We start from the raw sequence: 16890 nt of genomic DNA on the forward strand, positions 1-16890 counted from the left end.
AGCTCACTCTTATATGGTCATGGATGCTGATGCTTCAGCTTTTACCCTATGTCAATTGTGATTAACTGCTCATGCACGTTTGAGCACATAAAGCGTTTGGAATGTCACTTAGAGAAGAAGAAGAATATAAAAGTATCTCACTAACTTGTAAAACAAATGCTAGCTGGTTTAGTCCATGTTACTAACTTAGAGTGCTTGAGAGTGAGTTACTTTATCCATTAATACTAACATTTTAGTGATATGATTATTGGATTTGTGCTTTGTTTGAGATACTGATGCAAAGTTACTCAGACTTTTATAATTTTATATATTTGAAATGGTGGCTTGAACAAAGAATTCTAAAACAGTAACTCGAATTGTTTGTGACAGAAATATTTATTTGACTTCATGGATGTGGATTATATTGTAAATGTGAGTGTAATTTTTACTTTTTATTTTTAATCACAGCTTCTATCAAAACCCAAGTTTAGTGGAGTGGAGAAAATTAAAACAATTGGAAGCACCTACATGGCAGCTACAGGCCTCAGTGGGAATCAACACATGGATAATAATCAGGTACCAACAAAAATATTTTAGATGTCTTGATTGGTATGTTCTAGAATACCATTAGTCAGGTTTCAAACTAATGTTAAGAATAGTGTTGTCATGACCCTGGATTACATTGCTCATGCCAGCAGTAAACCTGGCAAGGGTGGATGATTTTATACAGTACATCTGAACTTGCATCTTAACTTGTTTATACCTTACTTCTACCACAGGACTCGGACAGACAGCATATGCAAATTGGCATCATGGTGGAATTTGCTATCGCTATGATGGGAAAACTTGATGGGATTAATAGACATTCATTTAACAACTTTCGTTTGCGCATTGGTAAGAGGAACACTTCTTCATGAGAGCCACCCACTACTGCTGTTTGGGTCTTGGATATAGGGAAATAAAGAGCATGTTGCCTGAAGTTGATTTCACACTCAGAATCCACTATTTCTTAAATTAGGAATGAATCATGGTCCTGTGATTGCTGGAGTCATTGGTGCACGTAAACCCCAATATGATATCTGGGGCAACACTGTGAATGTTGCCAGCAGAATGGAGAGCACAGGGGAGCTTGGAAAAATTCAGGTTACTTGTATTTTCTGACTCTACTACTAATCATGATGACTATTTTAGCCCTCGGCTAACCATTGTATTGTGTTTTCAGGTTACTGAAGAAACAACCAATATTTTGCAAAAACTTGGATATGTCTGTGAATGTCGGGGGTTGATCAGTGTAAAGGGAAAAGGCGAGCTGCGCACATACTTTGTCTGCACTGATATGACTAAATCACAGGGCATTTCTCTGAACTGATGTACCCTTCTGCACATGAGGAATTCATGGAGGGCTGAATCACTTTGACTGGACATGGATCCTGTTTGCACTAGTGATCAAGACAAAGTATAAGGTTTTATCAGTAAATTACTTGGGTACAACTGTCTCCTATCTGCAACAATGTGATCAAGACCCAAACAAAGGCTCTGATCTTGCTACAGTTGGTCAGATAAACCTCGTACGTACATTCTTGTGACCAAAACATGGCGACATTGCATCAGCTTTTTTGGAGAAAGACTGATACAGAATGCTGTGGCTTAGTAAGCGAAGAGACGATGGAGTTATTTTTACACCAACAAGAACCCAAAGATGCTTTGACAATGGAGAAAATGGATATGGCTATTGAACTAGAGCAACAATTGCCTGGTTTTCTCCATCTGAAGTATGGTATTTTGTGAATATTCTGTTGCAGACCAAATTACAATTTTAAAAAGAATGTATCATTTAACATTGGCATCTTTAATACCATTTATTAATACAGCTGTGAATATGTGTGTAAAGCACCAAAAATCTTCTCCCCTTCCTGTTAAAAAAGCTGTGGCTTGGGCTATATGGCACCATATTTTCATGAGGCTGTATTTTTCTGCCCTTTATTCTATTTTTAACAGCACTATCTGCTTATTTGTGGCATTTGGATGAGCCTCTGCATTAAATGGAATTATTCACACTTGTGCAGCTTGTGGGTCTGCATGTAGGCTTCTGCTGGGGTGGGTAAGAAATACCTCCTCACTTTCCTCTATGGTGCAATCACTTTTTAAACCTTATTTTTAAATTTAAATGACATGCAAAGAGTGACATAGGACAGAGACTAACCTTCCACTGGAAGATTTTGGACAATGTATATAATAAAGATATCTAAAACATGTATCAGTATGTGCGTTACTTCAAATGCAGTGTGCAGTTTACTTGGAAGCGCAGCCTACAAGGGCAATATTTTACCAAAATACAAAATGGTGTATTTTTAATCAAGTGGTGTGGCCATAGTCTTCCTGTTTACACAAGATGAAAATTTGAGTAAACAGTTAGCAAATGAGATTTATTGTATAAAAAATCTGTACAATACAAAAACCACAAACAATGCAAATTTACAAAATAAACCTTGGCACGATTAGATGACAATTACAGTTGAAGACTGATGATTCTCAGTGTTGATGGCTGATGAATCTAAAAGGGAGGGGAAAAAAGTAAATCTCAAAATTGGGAATGAAGATCAAATAACTAAATTTGTCACTTTCAGAGTGCTTGATCCAGCTAGGCTTGAAATATTAAGAGCAATAAATGACATACACGATGGTAGACGTTCTAGCTATGACTTTCAATTACAGCATAAGGTTAAGGACACACAGTACATGGCTAGGTATCACTTCCGAACTCACCTGTAGTAATGTCTAGATCGGGCTCCACCTGCATGCTGAGTGGCACTGTGATACCTAAGGCCTTTCGAATTCCGTGTATACTTGTGACGTCCCCTGGTGCCACTTGACTTGCCATTAACTTTAAATTTTCAGTTACCTTCTCAGCTTTTAATTATGAGGGGGGGAAAAAACAACATTGTTACAATAGCAGCTGATGTCTAGTATACAACAGAAAAGGGGCTTTGCACATGCCTAGTGGGACCAACCTACCCAGCTGGATTTCTCTGGACGAAGGTGCAAGCAAACAGATGATACTCGGCGGAGGCTTCACACCAAGCCTTTCATTTTGGGCACCCTGCAGCTCTCGCAGTAGCTGAGTCGTTTCATCCAGTTTCTGCTGGAACATTTGTACCTCTGGTGTAGACAAAATAATTGTGATTGGTATCATTAGATGTGCTGTACTGTACAGTGACTGATCGATTTTTTTTTTCCACTAAAAACAAATCTCTTTAGATACCATGTTCTTAACCATTACATAGGCTGCAAGGCTGGCAATTTGCATCAAAGCCTAGTGTTCCCCATTTTTGTTATGGGCATTAGACTTCATGAACTCAAAAGATGAGACATGTAAGGCATCATGAAAGCTTACCTTTTGAGTCAAAGGCAGGTGATTCAATGTCCAGACCCATCACGGCACTCAGAGAAGCAAAGTTAACCCTGCTGCCAGCATCTGCTTCCATAACCTGTGAAGGGGTTCAAATAACATTAATCAACTTTTCTTTTACAGCATATTCCTGCCACACAAACTTATCAAAGTTCACTCAGTCTTACACCCCATCATCTATTTCAGGGGTGGGCAATGTCGGTCCTGAAGAGCCACAGTAGCTGCAAATTTTCATTCCAACCCAATTTCTTACTTAGAAACTGATCCTTGTCAATCTCAGACCTTATTTCATTTTATGGCTTGTTGCTTTGCAATGTAAGTTCTTATATCGTAGGATATCATCCAAATGAATTTAAGCCTAAAAAGGATAATTTTCAGTCTGTCACATTTTCTATGAAGTGTTTTATTAAATCAAACCGTGTATGATGAACACACACGGATATAAATGGAAACAAGCTAGAGAGAGAACTATTGCCTGCTTTGTCATTTACATCTTATTGTTAATAAGGAGCCATTAAAACAGTGAATGTAGCTATTTAAGATTGAAATAAGCAATTATGGGTGGGGAACTTTAACAAGTGAGGCCACGAAAATGAAGCATCAAAATGTCACTTGAGCAGCAAGTTCTTCATCAGCAATAATTGACTTCTCATTAAGAAACAGGGATGGAATAAAAACCTGCAGCCACTGCGGCTCTCTGCCCACCCCTGATCTATTTGAACAACTTAACCTTAGCCGAGATGTCATAACTATGAGAGAACCTACTAAAGGAGCTCCAACTCCAGGGGGAAGAAAATTAAACCCCCATGAAGTTGTCTTATAATGGGTAGGAAACCAAAAACAAGAAGCATGGCATTGAAGTTAGTCTCACCAAAAGGTATTAATTACCTCAGTGTCGCTGGCCAGTTCAAGCTGGTTTGCAAACTCTTCGTTTTCGTCAACTGTCTGAAAGAGGTACAGGATATTAACTCATCTTAAACTAATATTTGACTTATGTGAATTGTAGCTTCATGAAAGTAATTCCCTGGCATTGATGTTTACCCAGATAAACAGTTCTCACCAGGACACTGAAGCAGGTGTGCCGTGCTTGTATCTGAAACTGCATGGATAAGAGAAAGCACTGACAATTCTCAATAATCCTGCCCTGTTAATCTTTACCTTCTTCTTGCATGCATTAACTGATGACTACTCCCATCACCTCCCCACTTTCCTTAGCTGGTGAATGGCTCTTCTGAGCAGAGAGGGTGTGCCACTTCCAGCTGAATAATACCGTGCCATAATGAGAATAATGTGTCAAAAGGATCATTAAAACTTATTACCATGTTCATTTCTCTCAACCTTCTGGAATGCTCCCCATTGGTCACAGCATCCAGTATGTTGTCAGCATGTCGGTATATATGGTCCTCAGATTTTATCAGAAACTCCTGAATGCTGTGGAGAAACATGAGTGGGAAACCATCCATTTAACAGCCAGCTACCCAGATATCCCTGAAAGACTGATCTGAAAAACCGTAGACTGGTTTACGGACACATACCTGTCTGAGCCCTGCAGGCTGGACTCGTCTCCAAAGAAGGAGTAGACAAGATCAGAATCTTCTTTGCTTATGTTGGCAAAGCTGGAGTCATAGACTGGGGCGTAGGAGCTGTAAGGTCCATAATTCACATAGGACACTGCAGAAAGCAGACCCTAGTTTAGAAGGTAATTTTCTAATTTTTTTATGAGCGCCTCATCCACCACCACTTCTATTTGCAACTGAGGCACCACAAACAGCAGCCTGAACAATAATGTAAGCACAACTCGAGATCCCATCATTAAGTTTTCTCACCTGGAGTTATTTTGTTGCGTTTATCTTCTTTAAAGCCTTGAAGGGTATTAATGCCACTTTGGAGTCGCCCACTCAACATCCCAAGTTTCACAGGGCAATACCCAGGGTCTTGAAAAGAGTGTGGAGTGTTAGTTTGGGGAAACAAGAAAAAAAGAAAACAATTTGGTTTATGGAAACAATGAGGTCTTAGTTCATTCAAGAATGAGAAAGCATACGTTTTGACACAAGAGAACAGTGACTTACCCCCCACAGACAGTTCTGACGGATTAAGAAAGCCTAGTGATGTGGTACCATCTGCTCGTCTTCGCTCAAACTGAAACTAACCACAGAAGCAAGACAGTGACTTCCTCTGCCTGTTTTTATAAACGCATTGCACACAGGCAAATATAAAACAAATAAAACAAACCCTGCACTCCATTTGAAGTTTGTAAGAACTTGTTATAGCATCAGACATTTTAGGATACTGCAAAGATTTGGTTATCTATGTGCAAGAGATTTTTTTGTGGCGTTTAGAATGACATTGTTTTCAGCATTTAACATTTGGATTCCCTTTGAGACGCTCGAGTAAAACTGGATGCAACCATAAAAGCTGCAAGAGGGACGTGGCATTATGGGTTTTACAGCTTGCTTGTCTGTCACAAAACATGACATGTGTTGAGGTTTAATTACAGTGTGACTGCAGACGTCACAGCACCAAGCAGCAGACACACAAGTGCTTCCAACCACTCACTGTAGGATGTCTAGACTAGCTTCACCATTACCCAACAGCACCACTGAAAATATACGGGAGCTTCCTCTTAAATCTGTTATGGACGAGGCTGCGACCCCCAATAAAAATGTCAAGGCCATCTTTCTAAATATTCTTTGACAAATAGCTACATGGCAAGGCAGTCTGAGACACAACTAACACACGACTTCCTCTGTATGTAACAAACGGGACTACGGTGTTCAATGCGAGTTTGTCAAAATATATGAAAAATGCAGTGCCATAAAGTTTATTGTTCACATTTTAAATGAATTTGTTTTTTAAAAACTGTAACTAAAATATTAAATGTTTGAACATAATTTTTAAAAAGCTTGATTTAAATTAATGAACCAATTCAGCTGAAACTAAGTGAATTTTGTATGAACGCCTTAACACATGGTTTGTTTCATTTAAGGTATTAATAATAGAGGAGGAGCAGCAGAAACCGACATCTCCTGTCACACAGCTTGTGGCTAACATCTCCGACGTAAAATGAAGGGGCAGAGATCAAACTCAAAATAGCAAAAAAAGTAAGTCATTTATTCATTTATAACAAAGCAATATTCAAGTATCTACTGCAAAAACATCCTAGGAGTTTAATTAAAAGTATAAAATATGATCAGTGTTTTTTTTTTTTGTAATTAGTTTTGCTGTTGTGGCTACTGTGTATTAAAAGTTTGAGCCTGAACTCCTAAACACATACGGTACACACTCACGAATAAGTTGGGCCTTGATTTTACCGTATAATTGATAATGTCGGTCCTATAAGTCGAATGTGGACAACTCACGCTATTGATCCAAGAGATTACGATATGCTAATGCCCATCCTGAGAGAATAACCATAGACCACACAGCCTTTTGTTTCTATGTGGGTGAGTCAATGTGCTGTGTCAGCGTGTGCTCCTGACCCCCCTCTCTCTCTATTGGTCTTACGTGACCACACGATGATACCCAAACTATTCCGAAGTGACGTTTGCACTGTTTTGTGTTTTTGTATCTCATACCCTCATACACCTTTATCGTAAGAGCATCCCTTATCTACGATGGAGCATTCGATCAGAAGAAAATATGAAGCTGGTTTTAAATTAAAAGTCGTTGAAGTGGCGAAAGGAATTGGTGACTGCGCTGCTGCAACGAAATTCGATGTGTCAGAGAAACTGATGTGAGATTGAAGTGTCACATTTTATGAATGGGTGTATAAGTCGGGGTCTGATTTTACGCGAGTATATACGGTAAGTCAAATTCTGTATACTTCTGAGCAATGGTTTGGCACTTGTTGGGATCGATTTTAAAAATTCTGTACTGAAAAAGTTTGACAGTTGGAATTCACCAAACTAACCAGCACAAGTTGTCCACAAACTTTCACAAGAAGCAGTCCACAATTTTTTTTTTACCATAGATAAACAGATACATCTTTTTAAACATGTTTAAAACCTAAGATATCAAACTGTATTTTCTTCCTTCTCTGTATACGGAGGGAGGATAAAGTAAAACAGGTAACCCCAGTATGGATGAATGAAAGACAAGGTGATGTATAAGTAACCAATGTACTGTACACTTGTGAAGTTGCACAGGTCCAGGGGCAACACAATATGCTATCTGTGGCTACAGGTCCATGTCCAACTCCCCAAATCCAGGATCCTCTGGGAAAGAAGCATAACCTGTTATTGGCCACATGTGTCTGTCATCATTCTCGAGCCCCATCCTGCCTGGCGTTCATACCGTGACACACTCAAGGAACGCTTTCACGCTCCGCATGGCTACATTCCATTTAATAATGCGGACAATTCCCATTATTTCTTCTTCTTTTGTGCACAGTAGCCCAGTGTTCTCAAAAGTAACTCTTTTAGGGGGCTAAAAGTGCTCTCTAGAGCTGTATAACTGAAAATATCGGCTCGCTATTGCACGTCGGATGGGTGAAAATACAGACTGTTAGAAGTGCAAACTTGAATTCCACGCTGAATTGTTTCTGCTTATGATGTAGCCCTTCCCTAAATCGGACCTTGCTCTTTACAATGTCTTAATTCCTAGAACTGCCACCCTTTATGGAAGTATATCATATTCCCACAGGGTTGCTTTCCACGGGGCCTGTTGCATGTTTTTTTTTTTCCCAATCTGAATGATGCAAACAAAATAAAAAGCAAATAAATGTGCCAGTTGCTATAGTCTTCTTATATAATACGCTACTGTGACTGTCCGTTTGTCTGTCCAGGATTTTCAATCACCTGTAGCTCACAAATCGCTTGACCTGTTGACCTGAAATTTGGTACACATATACTATTTAACGTCTATGTCCGCTTTCGGGGTGATGATTGACATCCAAGGTTATTCCTCTTTTTATTTTATTGTAGAATCAACTCTCGGCAGCGGCCTGCAGGGCGGCTGTATGGCACATGCGTATGGGCGCAGTTCTCATCCTTACCACCTTCGCCGTCACTTCCCTTACCTCTTCATTATCTTAAATCATTCTTGAGGCAGATTAAAGACTTAAGTGCCGGCTTAAGTGAAAAATTAAGGAAAACGTAATTGCAACACAAATACTGACTTAATCAGTTTTAACGTGAAAAGATGCCGACGGAAGAAGCAGGCCGCTAGGGTGCAGAACATAAGAGCTGCTCAGGAAGAAGCAAGCGCATCAACCTCTGAGCCAACGGTTGATAAACGTACAGAGAAAGAGGATGAGAACTGGGAACGCTCCAGTCAAGTGTATCCACTGCATGTTATTGTGCAGTGCGCCGTTACTGGTTTTGCAATAAATCCCTGGCTGGTGGTGTTACTATCCCTTTAGGGATTCTCCAGCCGATGTGTGCCTGCCCAGTGTAGGGGAACATCTACAGCATAAAAGTTTTCAGCCATTTTAGTGTGGACACCGCTAATTTTATAAATGATGTGAAAATGCTACTGTGGATTGAGCCCATTTTTGTTTAAAAACGTCTTTAAATGAAAACGTTGTGGCCTAAGGAACACTGGATATCTGTATAAAAAATGACTTTTGTTGACACCCCAAATTTCATTTCGCTGATTACAGTTGTTAAGGAAATGACTTTCCCCCAGGGATTCTGGGATAGGTTCCAGCCCCCAAAACCCTGAATTCGACGAAGCATATTTGAACATGTACAGTGTGCATAGTCAGCACAGACCGTGTGTCCTTAGGGCTATAGTGCTGGACTATAAAATAGAAGACAGACAGCTCAGTCCCCAATAATGATGTCCAGTTTGATCCCGTCATTTAACCAGACATTGCTGAACAAGTGTAATATCTGCATTTCTTCAGGCAAAAGCACCAAGATAGGCAATGTAAATGTAATGTCAAGACTCCATGTTTTTATATTCCATGGACGTCTATACATATAAGAATTGGCTCTACAGCAGCTGGTCTCCTTTTTCTGGTTTGCACTCACCTGACTTTCTACTCCCCGCCGTGTTAACTTGCCCCCCGATTCTTCAATGAGCTGCTCAATTTGCTGCAGCTCTTGCTCAGACACAGCAGTGCTGCTGTTTTTCAAAAACTCCTGGCTTTCCTGGCTGTGGAGATAAGGTAACATTTACCTAGATGGAATAGGCCAAGCCCTAGGCCTTAATAATAATTGTACCAGTACAGGCCAGCTATGACAGGTGGGTTTGCAATCAAAATAAAAAGGGGGTAGAGCGGGGGGATATAAAAAAAAAAAGTAGTTTGAAAGATTTCTGTCAATGTACAGAATAAAAAGAAATCATAAATGCCAAACCACATGTGATTGGATACCTTTTATATTCCTTGCTGGCTTTGCTGGGGGACTTTGCTCCATCATAGAGATCCATGGATTCTTCCTGTTCCTGAAAAGAGTGACGGCTGGATTCTCCCAATGTTCCGGAAAATTCTTCCTTGCATCTGAGGCTATTTGTGGTTTCTAAATCAGTCATGAAGTCAATACTCTGCTTTAAACTCTGAATCCTCTCCTAAAAGGAAATATAGACATGACTGACAACAGACGTGGCCTATTTTTCTTTTTTACTTAGGAGAGATGTGTAATTATTTTTTTTGGAAATTGTTTCTTTGGGTTCGCCGGTAACACTGGGGTTTACCTGAAATTAACAAAAGCCTGCAACAACACAAGAACAGCTTGTTTAATGTGCAGCTTTGTACATTTCAGTCTTTACACCAGGATATTCCAAGCACAACATGTGGACAGCACTTCATAAAATCAGTCCCTTGTGGGAAAATTTAATAAGTGAACAGAAAAGCTCCAGGTTTTATTTTATGAGGCCAATGTGATGTTTAACATTTTGTAAAGGTGATTTGATAGCCCTCACCTTAGCAGGGGCAGGTTATAAATGTAAATATACAATTTCAAAAGGTACCAAATGCCTTACCTGGCTGAGTATTTTCATTCCAGAATGAAGAAGCTTCTTGGCAGCCTTAAAATAAATGGTGTCTGGCTTGTTGTAGGTCATTGCATTTTCACACATAGTCCTAAAATCTACCTGTAATAATCAATATGGAGGGGGAGTGGTAGCATCAGCAACAATTCCCAATTGCTTTCTATCACAAAAACACAAGCTCAGTTTAAAATGTTCAAGCATATGTAAGTTACAATATCCTAAAAGAATGGTGGCTGAATATTCATCTTTTCATCTCAAACCTGATTAACAATGTTTGCAGTCTAAGGAGATTGACTTATGGACAATAAAGACCTTCAGCTCTTCCAGACACTGGTACTCCTCCTTCTTCACTTTCTCCTTCATAGCACTGAAGTCCATTGGGTGTTTAATGATCAAAGAGTATCCAGGTGCGATCAAGTCAGTCACAGGGAATGAAAAGAAGGCGCTGGGGTCTTTCCTAAAAAAGACAAAAAGTAAAGAAAAAGCAACAAAGACAAACACCTCAACTACTGCTACTCTACAGCCATCAAGTCACCTTCAAGGAAAAAGCTAATGGGTTATCCACACCTTTGTGCTGTCTTTTACAACTGAGGGTAGTTTTGCTTATTTTTTCAGTTTTTCATCAAACTGATTAGATTTAGATAACCTAGCAAGTATGTGTATGCTACTGAAAAGACAGTCTAAATGAAATGCATGTTGGAGTGTAAATAAGCAATGTGTTTTTAAAACTGAAAATGTAAATCTCATGGATTTTAAAGGCAACAATAATAAATCACAAAAGTTGTCAATCAGGATGTAAAGTGTATGCACTGTAAAACATACAGTACTAGATATAATTTGGAAAGCATATATCTTTGTTGTTGAGTGATAATGTCACAATCATAAGCAAACAGGTTATGTTATAATAAGTTAATACAACATGCTCAGAAAATCTAGTTTGGTGTCACATGGCACCAGGGCATCTCCCAGCAGTACTGGGTGCAAGGCTGGAATCATCTCTGGACAGGGTACTGGCCCCTTGCAAGGCCTACTTAAACACGTGCTCCCAAACGTTTCTAGTTGCCAGTTGATTAAACACAGAGATCTTTTGGAATGTGAATGGAAACCCACTGCAGGTATAGGAAGAATGAGCAACCTCTGTATAGGCAGTGATAGCCCACAGGATTAGGAGTTTCAGGATACTGGGTTTGTTAGACTACAGTGCCAACCATTCTCAAGGGTTGTTTCTTGCCCAATGCTGCTGGGATGAGGACCAACCTCCTGCAACATTAAGACACAAAAGCTGATATGCATGTATTTAGGAGAACTTAAGCATATGCACATTAAGTGAACCTAAACTACTCATAAAATGTAAGTCATATATATTGTCAATCCTGATGGCTACCTTTCTTCATAGGTGCCTGCAGTTGTTACCTTTCACATTCCATTTGTGTTTCTCTTTGTTCATATCCAAAACTGAATATGTGTGGGAAAATTCCTGCTGAGTAGTGGATTCTTATTTGGTGAAATGCATATGTTCTGAAACTTCACCCAATTAGAAAGTTCAGAGTTTGTAGCCATCAATCTCTTTTGCAAACTTTCAGGGGACTTTTAAATATCCTTCCAAATAATGTCTAAGTACCAAGCCCCTTTGGGTTGTTAAGTGAAGAAACACAATTGAAAATGCATGCGCCGCTGCCTGCTGAAGTAGAGGGATTTTGTGCCAGTGCACGTCAAAGGCTGCTCCTTGGTGTAAAATGAATGTGATGTGTGGTGTCCAGTCTTCATCTAGCCATGTTCAAACTGCAGAGATGGGCAGAGTACAACAACACTCAAGAAAATGTGCAGCAACCCGCAGCCAAGATTAGAAGGAAATCAATGTTGTATTTTTGCATAGCAGTTTGCTGGGTTGAAGTTAAGCTTTTTTGGTAGACTGTGGATGAGTTGTTTTTTGTTTCTTTGTTTCTTCTAAATTTGAGGACAGATTATTATCATGTCACAAAATGGCAAATAAGAATTACACTTATGTCAGGCAAACTGGACTAAAATTAGGAAGTCCCCAAGGCCACCAGGAACATTTACACCTTAATCACGTGGGCTTGCATGAAACTAGAACTCAGCTAACCTGCGAGTGTGAAAGAGGCTGATGCTCATCCCCAAGGGAGTACCTAAAGTCAGGATTTACACCAGCTATAGGCAGCAGTGAGATTAAATCAATATTCAGTACATCTCTGGGGTCTGCATATTTATTTAGCTTTGCACTCATATACTGTGCATAACCTGCTCCTAAAATATTCTTTCATATACAATAGATTGCTTATTTCTACTTATTATTTTACACTGCTTGCCTTTTCTTTTCTCATACAGCTTTGCTTTATGCTCATTATTACGCTGTATCAGTCTTCGGCTCTGCCAGGGGAAATGTCAAGAAAAAGTTTGTTTCCAGAGATTTCTAGCAAAATGTATCAAAGTTTCTAGTTAAATACCAATTGGTTTATTATAGCAAAACAATATCTATCTTAATGTTAAAAAGTGTTAATGCACCCTGGTATTCTACAACTTCACAACTGGATTCCAGACATCCTTGAGCACCACGAACAAACTGGTCAACACTGTTACTTTTAAACTGGGACACCATAATCTTCTACCCTTCAAACTTTTGTATTTTCCAATAGTGCCTTAACACCAGCCAGGGCGCATTTAACATGTCACCTACAAGCAGACAGGGAGTGATAGAGATGGGGAGCGAGCAATTTTTGTCAGAATCTGACATAGATTGTATGCTGAATGATTATTTAACACAACCCAAGTATAAAATTAATTGTTATTTAGCCACTGTTGTGGTTTTGAGGACTGGAACCTTTCTTCATTGCATTTTCCATTGTTTAACCTTGTCCATTCATGGAGTGAATTCTCCTTGCTGGACACACCAGCAGACTAGGAGCTAGACATGGTGATGCAAATCTTACGCATCAATTCTTAAGATATCTTTGACAGACACAAAATAAGTACAAATATAGTAGAGCAAAAGACATGATTATGACATTTATTTCTGAAGCATGTTCTAAAGAGATAGAGAAAGGTTGGGAGCATGCACGGATACAGTGTGTTGCCACACCCAGCAAGACGTATTTTATGCAGCTCACCTCTGAAGCTGACGAATTAACTGTGTTAAAGCTTCTTGCAGAGGTGTCAGCTCCTTTTCTGAAAAAAAGGAAATGAAGAGTTATAAAGAGGATGGCGCCTGAGCAACGTGATGATGAATATATAAAAAAAGACCTCACCCTCTGGCTTTGCTAGCGATGTGCTGATAGACTTTTCAGGTAGCAGATCTGCTCTTAATGGGGTCTGGCTCCTTTCCTGGTCAAACATGTCAGTGTCCATACTGTCTTCACTCCTCTTCTTCTTCTCTGTCTTTCAGAGCAAACAAAGATTTTTTACATTACATATAGATTAATTTTTCATGCCACTTCATTAAAATTAGAAAATATTTGCTGAATTCTGCAACTTGCATGCCCATTTTCACAGATTGTGGCCCCCAACTTGCATGTCTAGTGTATCTAAGGAAATTTTGTTCCTATACCACTATATTTATAAACTGGCTGGGGCAAACACGGGTACAATAAGAGGTGGCATTGGTAGTCTGATGACCATAAACAATAAAGAATGGAATGAGCCAATTGGCTCTTACATTGACTGGCCTAATTTCAGCTCTGTGTTAAGTATAAATCTGGTCTAAGCTGCTATAAAGATTCACAAGCAAGGGAAAGGTAGCATAATGTTCTTATTAATAAAAAAAAGGGGATTTTTCAAACATTTTTGGTTAATTACAATTAAACATTTACCAATATTTAAAAGGTTAGCATTCAGCACTTTTTGCTTGTTTGTGAAAGTTTAATTTATTGTGAAAATAGTATGTCAATAGCCTACATGCACCCGATAGCAGCGTGTATTTATAGAGTCAAAGAACTGTAACACCATTTTAAATGTGAACATTCTAGTCTTAGTTATCAACTGATGGCTGTACTACTAAAATTATGGGCTCATCTCACAAGGACTCTCCCAGAGCTTAATTTACACGACGCACCAATAGTTGTGTGTCAAGTACTGTAATACAGTACAGACAGTCCCCGGGTTACGTACGAGATAGGGACTGTAAGGTTTGTACTTAAGTTGAATTTGGATGTAAGTTGGAACAGGTACATAAATTTAATAAATGCAATTGTTGACCGACCGTAACCAAGTGCTCTGCCAATGAATGATGGAGTTTCACCTCTCTCTGACCTTTTTATTATTTCTAATTTATTTTCAATGGTGATGGTTTTTCTCTTCTTTACTGTTATCACCAACACTTGCATCAGATTTGTGTTTCAGAGACATTCTTGATGGGTGAAGACAAAAGATTAAGATGAGCTCTTCTGCAGAGCACTGTCCACGCTATCATAGCAGGAAGGCACCAATCGTCAACATGTCTGATGTACTGACAAGAGACAACTTCCTGCTATGTGCATAACAGTACAAGCAGGCTTGCTACCGAGAATGAATGGGGGTGGCTCATCACCAGCCCACCTTACAGTCACCTCCACTACAGTATGCTGCCTGCAGCGTCTGCCCACCAAGAACGAACACAGTGCAGCCAAAGGCGGGTAGTGAATCACCCCCATTCAATAGGCAGCCATCCGACGCACACTACAATGCTAACCCCCAAGCGCCCTGTTCACCCTCAATGGCCTCCGTTCAGCCACAACAGGGTCACTGCTTGCAGCATTATCAGCCGCCCACCAAGAACGAACAGGGCAGCCGTGTGTGGTGGGCAGGCAGTGACACTGCTTGCATCCGGGATCCGCCCGAGGGACACTACACTGTGCGGGCAGAGAAATCTCCCCCCTCCAGCCTCCGTCAAACCACCGTTTGCAGTGTCCCCAGGCCAAAGATGACGGAGCAGCAGTTACTGAGGTGCATGCATCGCAGCTGCGGCCCTGTTCGTAAGTCGTAGGTTGGATGTCCGTAACTTGGGGACTACCTGCACTCCAAGTCTTACTCTGGAGAAGGGCTGACAAATTACACAAAAAATAAGGTCTGAATGTTCAAATTAAAAATAACTAAATACTTGAATATGGAGTATTTAAACTTTGGTTCCTGAAGTCAGGGTGAGAATTGCGAGCAAAATAAAAGAGCAGGCAAGAGGCAGGAAGGTCAAAGGCTGAAATGTTTTTTATTTTGGAGATATCCAATAGGCTGCAGCAACAGGATGCCATTTATATCATGGCATTCTGAAAAAGAAAAAAAAAAAAGCTAACCAAGGTACAGTTGCACTTGGAAAAGTACAATTATCACAGTATCAAGTCAGGGTCCATTTGTCTTTTTTCTTCTTACACATGCAGCAATATTTTAATAAAGGAGGCCTAAACATTTCCAATTATACCTCATTGTTTTAGGCATAACATATCAAACACACAACCACATAAGACAGAGAGTAACTGTGGGTCACTGCATGTTGGCTGACAGGAATCTCTTTAAAGTGTTGTAATAAAAGGAAAATCTAAATTATGACAGTTATTTTCCATTGGCTTTAATGTGAAGGTCTTAGTATTAAACAACAGTCAGGGATCTCAGGTTTAAGAGTAAATGGGGCAGAATCAGATGCAAAATGATACTTTTAGATCACCAAAGAAGTGTTTAAAAAAACTGCTCAGAATGAATTTATGGATTAAAATGCAGAGCAGTGGGATTGAGGGAAAAAAACTACATTATTAAGGGGTCAGACTGTAAATTTTACTAATGAAGATAATAAGCTAACCATTAAAAATTGCAAAAATACTAATTGTGGAAGTACAAAAAACAGACCAGTAAAAATTCTTCAGCTTTGCATAGAAAGTCTTGAGTAACTTGATGCCAAAACTAGTGCAAGTGAATCAAGCAACCTTTCTTTTAAAATTGAATATCAGCTTTTGCATTTGAATAAGAAGTTTTTAAAATAAATTCAAACTATATTTGAATAATGATGTTTGATCTAACAGCCTTATTGTGGAGACTGCCAAGATACTCCAGATCCATTTTCACAATTAAAGATTTAAGAGGAACGACTTCTTACTAGGAATAGTGGACTGGGACATTTTTGCCTATGCAATACTTTTCTATCTATTAATAGAATACATTGAGATAGAGTACAGAACTGAATCATCATAATTAATATCTTAAAAACAAAAAATAAAATTAAAATCACAACAACTCCATATTGTGACCCAAGTAATTTCACAGGAGCCCTGAAATTTCTAGCACTCTTCCCTTTCATTCTTCACTAGAACTGTGAGGGAAGACATCAAGCAGTACACAAAAATTGTTTCATGCAGTGCTAAAGAAAAGAAACAGACCTTGCTTGAGAACAAAAAGATCTAGATTTTTCTGTTTCAATTGGTGGAAAGATGGCTGCAAGTTGTATCAGTATGCTGCTGTTGGAGAATGTGAATTTCCTCTTGGGGATTAATAAAGTATCTATCTATCTATCTAATTAATAACATTAAGTAGTGACACTGCTTATCATGCATCCAATAGAAGTTATTAAATCCAGCTAAACTAAAGAGTATAAA

The 16890-nt window shown here is 39.2% G+C and overlaps 2 protein-coding genes across 4 annotated transcripts in view; one reads left to right on the top strand and one right to left on the bottom strand.

Moving 5' to 3' along the window:
- adcy7 (adenylate cyclase 7) overlaps positions 1 to 2234 on the top strand; it is a 58403-nt gene extending 56169 nt beyond the window's left edge. For both annotated transcript variants that reach the window (XM_039762872.1, XM_039762873.1), the window contains 4 exons: positions 448 to 555; positions 759 to 873; positions 998 to 1122; positions 1202 to 2234. In XM_039762872.1, the coding sequence (XP_039618806.1) occupies positions 448 to 555; positions 759 to 873; positions 998 to 1122; positions 1202 to 1348 (495 nt within the window). In that variant the 3' untranslated portion in view covers positions 1349 to 2234. The remainder of the gene's footprint in view (positions 1 to 447; positions 556 to 758; positions 874 to 997; positions 1123 to 1201) is intronic.
- Positions 2235 to 2384: 150 nt separating this feature from the next.
- brd7 (bromodomain containing 7) overlaps positions 2385 to 16890 on the bottom strand; it is a 38733-nt gene continuing 24227 nt past the window's right edge. The window contains exons 3-18 of one of the 2 annotated variants that reach the window (XM_039762874.1): positions 13585 to 13714; positions 13447 to 13504; positions 10634 to 10778; positions 10313 to 10423; positions 9705 to 9898; positions 9361 to 9484; positions 5458 to 5533; positions 5215 to 5322; positions 4924 to 5059; positions 4708 to 4819; positions 4449 to 4487; positions 4277 to 4333; positions 3374 to 3467; positions 2995 to 3138; positions 2746 to 2889; positions 2385 to 2533 (exon numbers count right to left, since the gene is read on the bottom strand). In XM_039762874.1, coding sequence (XP_039618808.1) covers positions 2478 to 2533; positions 2746 to 2889; positions 2995 to 3138; positions 3374 to 3467; positions 4277 to 4333; positions 4449 to 4487; positions 4708 to 4819; positions 4924 to 5059; positions 5215 to 5322; positions 5458 to 5533; positions 9361 to 9484; positions 9705 to 9898; positions 10313 to 10423; positions 10634 to 10778; positions 13447 to 13504; positions 13585 to 13714 — 1728 coding nt within the window. In that variant the 3' untranslated portion in view covers positions 2385 to 2477. The remainder of the gene's footprint in view (positions 2534 to 2745; positions 2890 to 2994; positions 3139 to 3373; positions 3468 to 4276; positions 4334 to 4448; positions 4488 to 4707; positions 4820 to 4923; positions 5060 to 5214; positions 5323 to 5457; positions 5534 to 9360; positions 9485 to 9704; positions 9899 to 10312; positions 10424 to 10633; positions 10779 to 13446; positions 13505 to 13584; positions 13715 to 16890) is intronic. The other variant, XM_039762875.1, reaches the window with a different exon arrangement.

This window comes from Polypterus senegalus, chromosome 9, assembly GCF_016835505.1.
Source record: "Polypterus senegalus isolate Bchr_013 chromosome 9, ASM1683550v1, whole genome shotgun sequence".
In the NCBI taxonomy this organism is placed as follows: Eukaryota; Metazoa; Chordata; class Cladistia; order Polypteriformes; family Polypteridae; genus Polypterus; species Polypterus senegalus.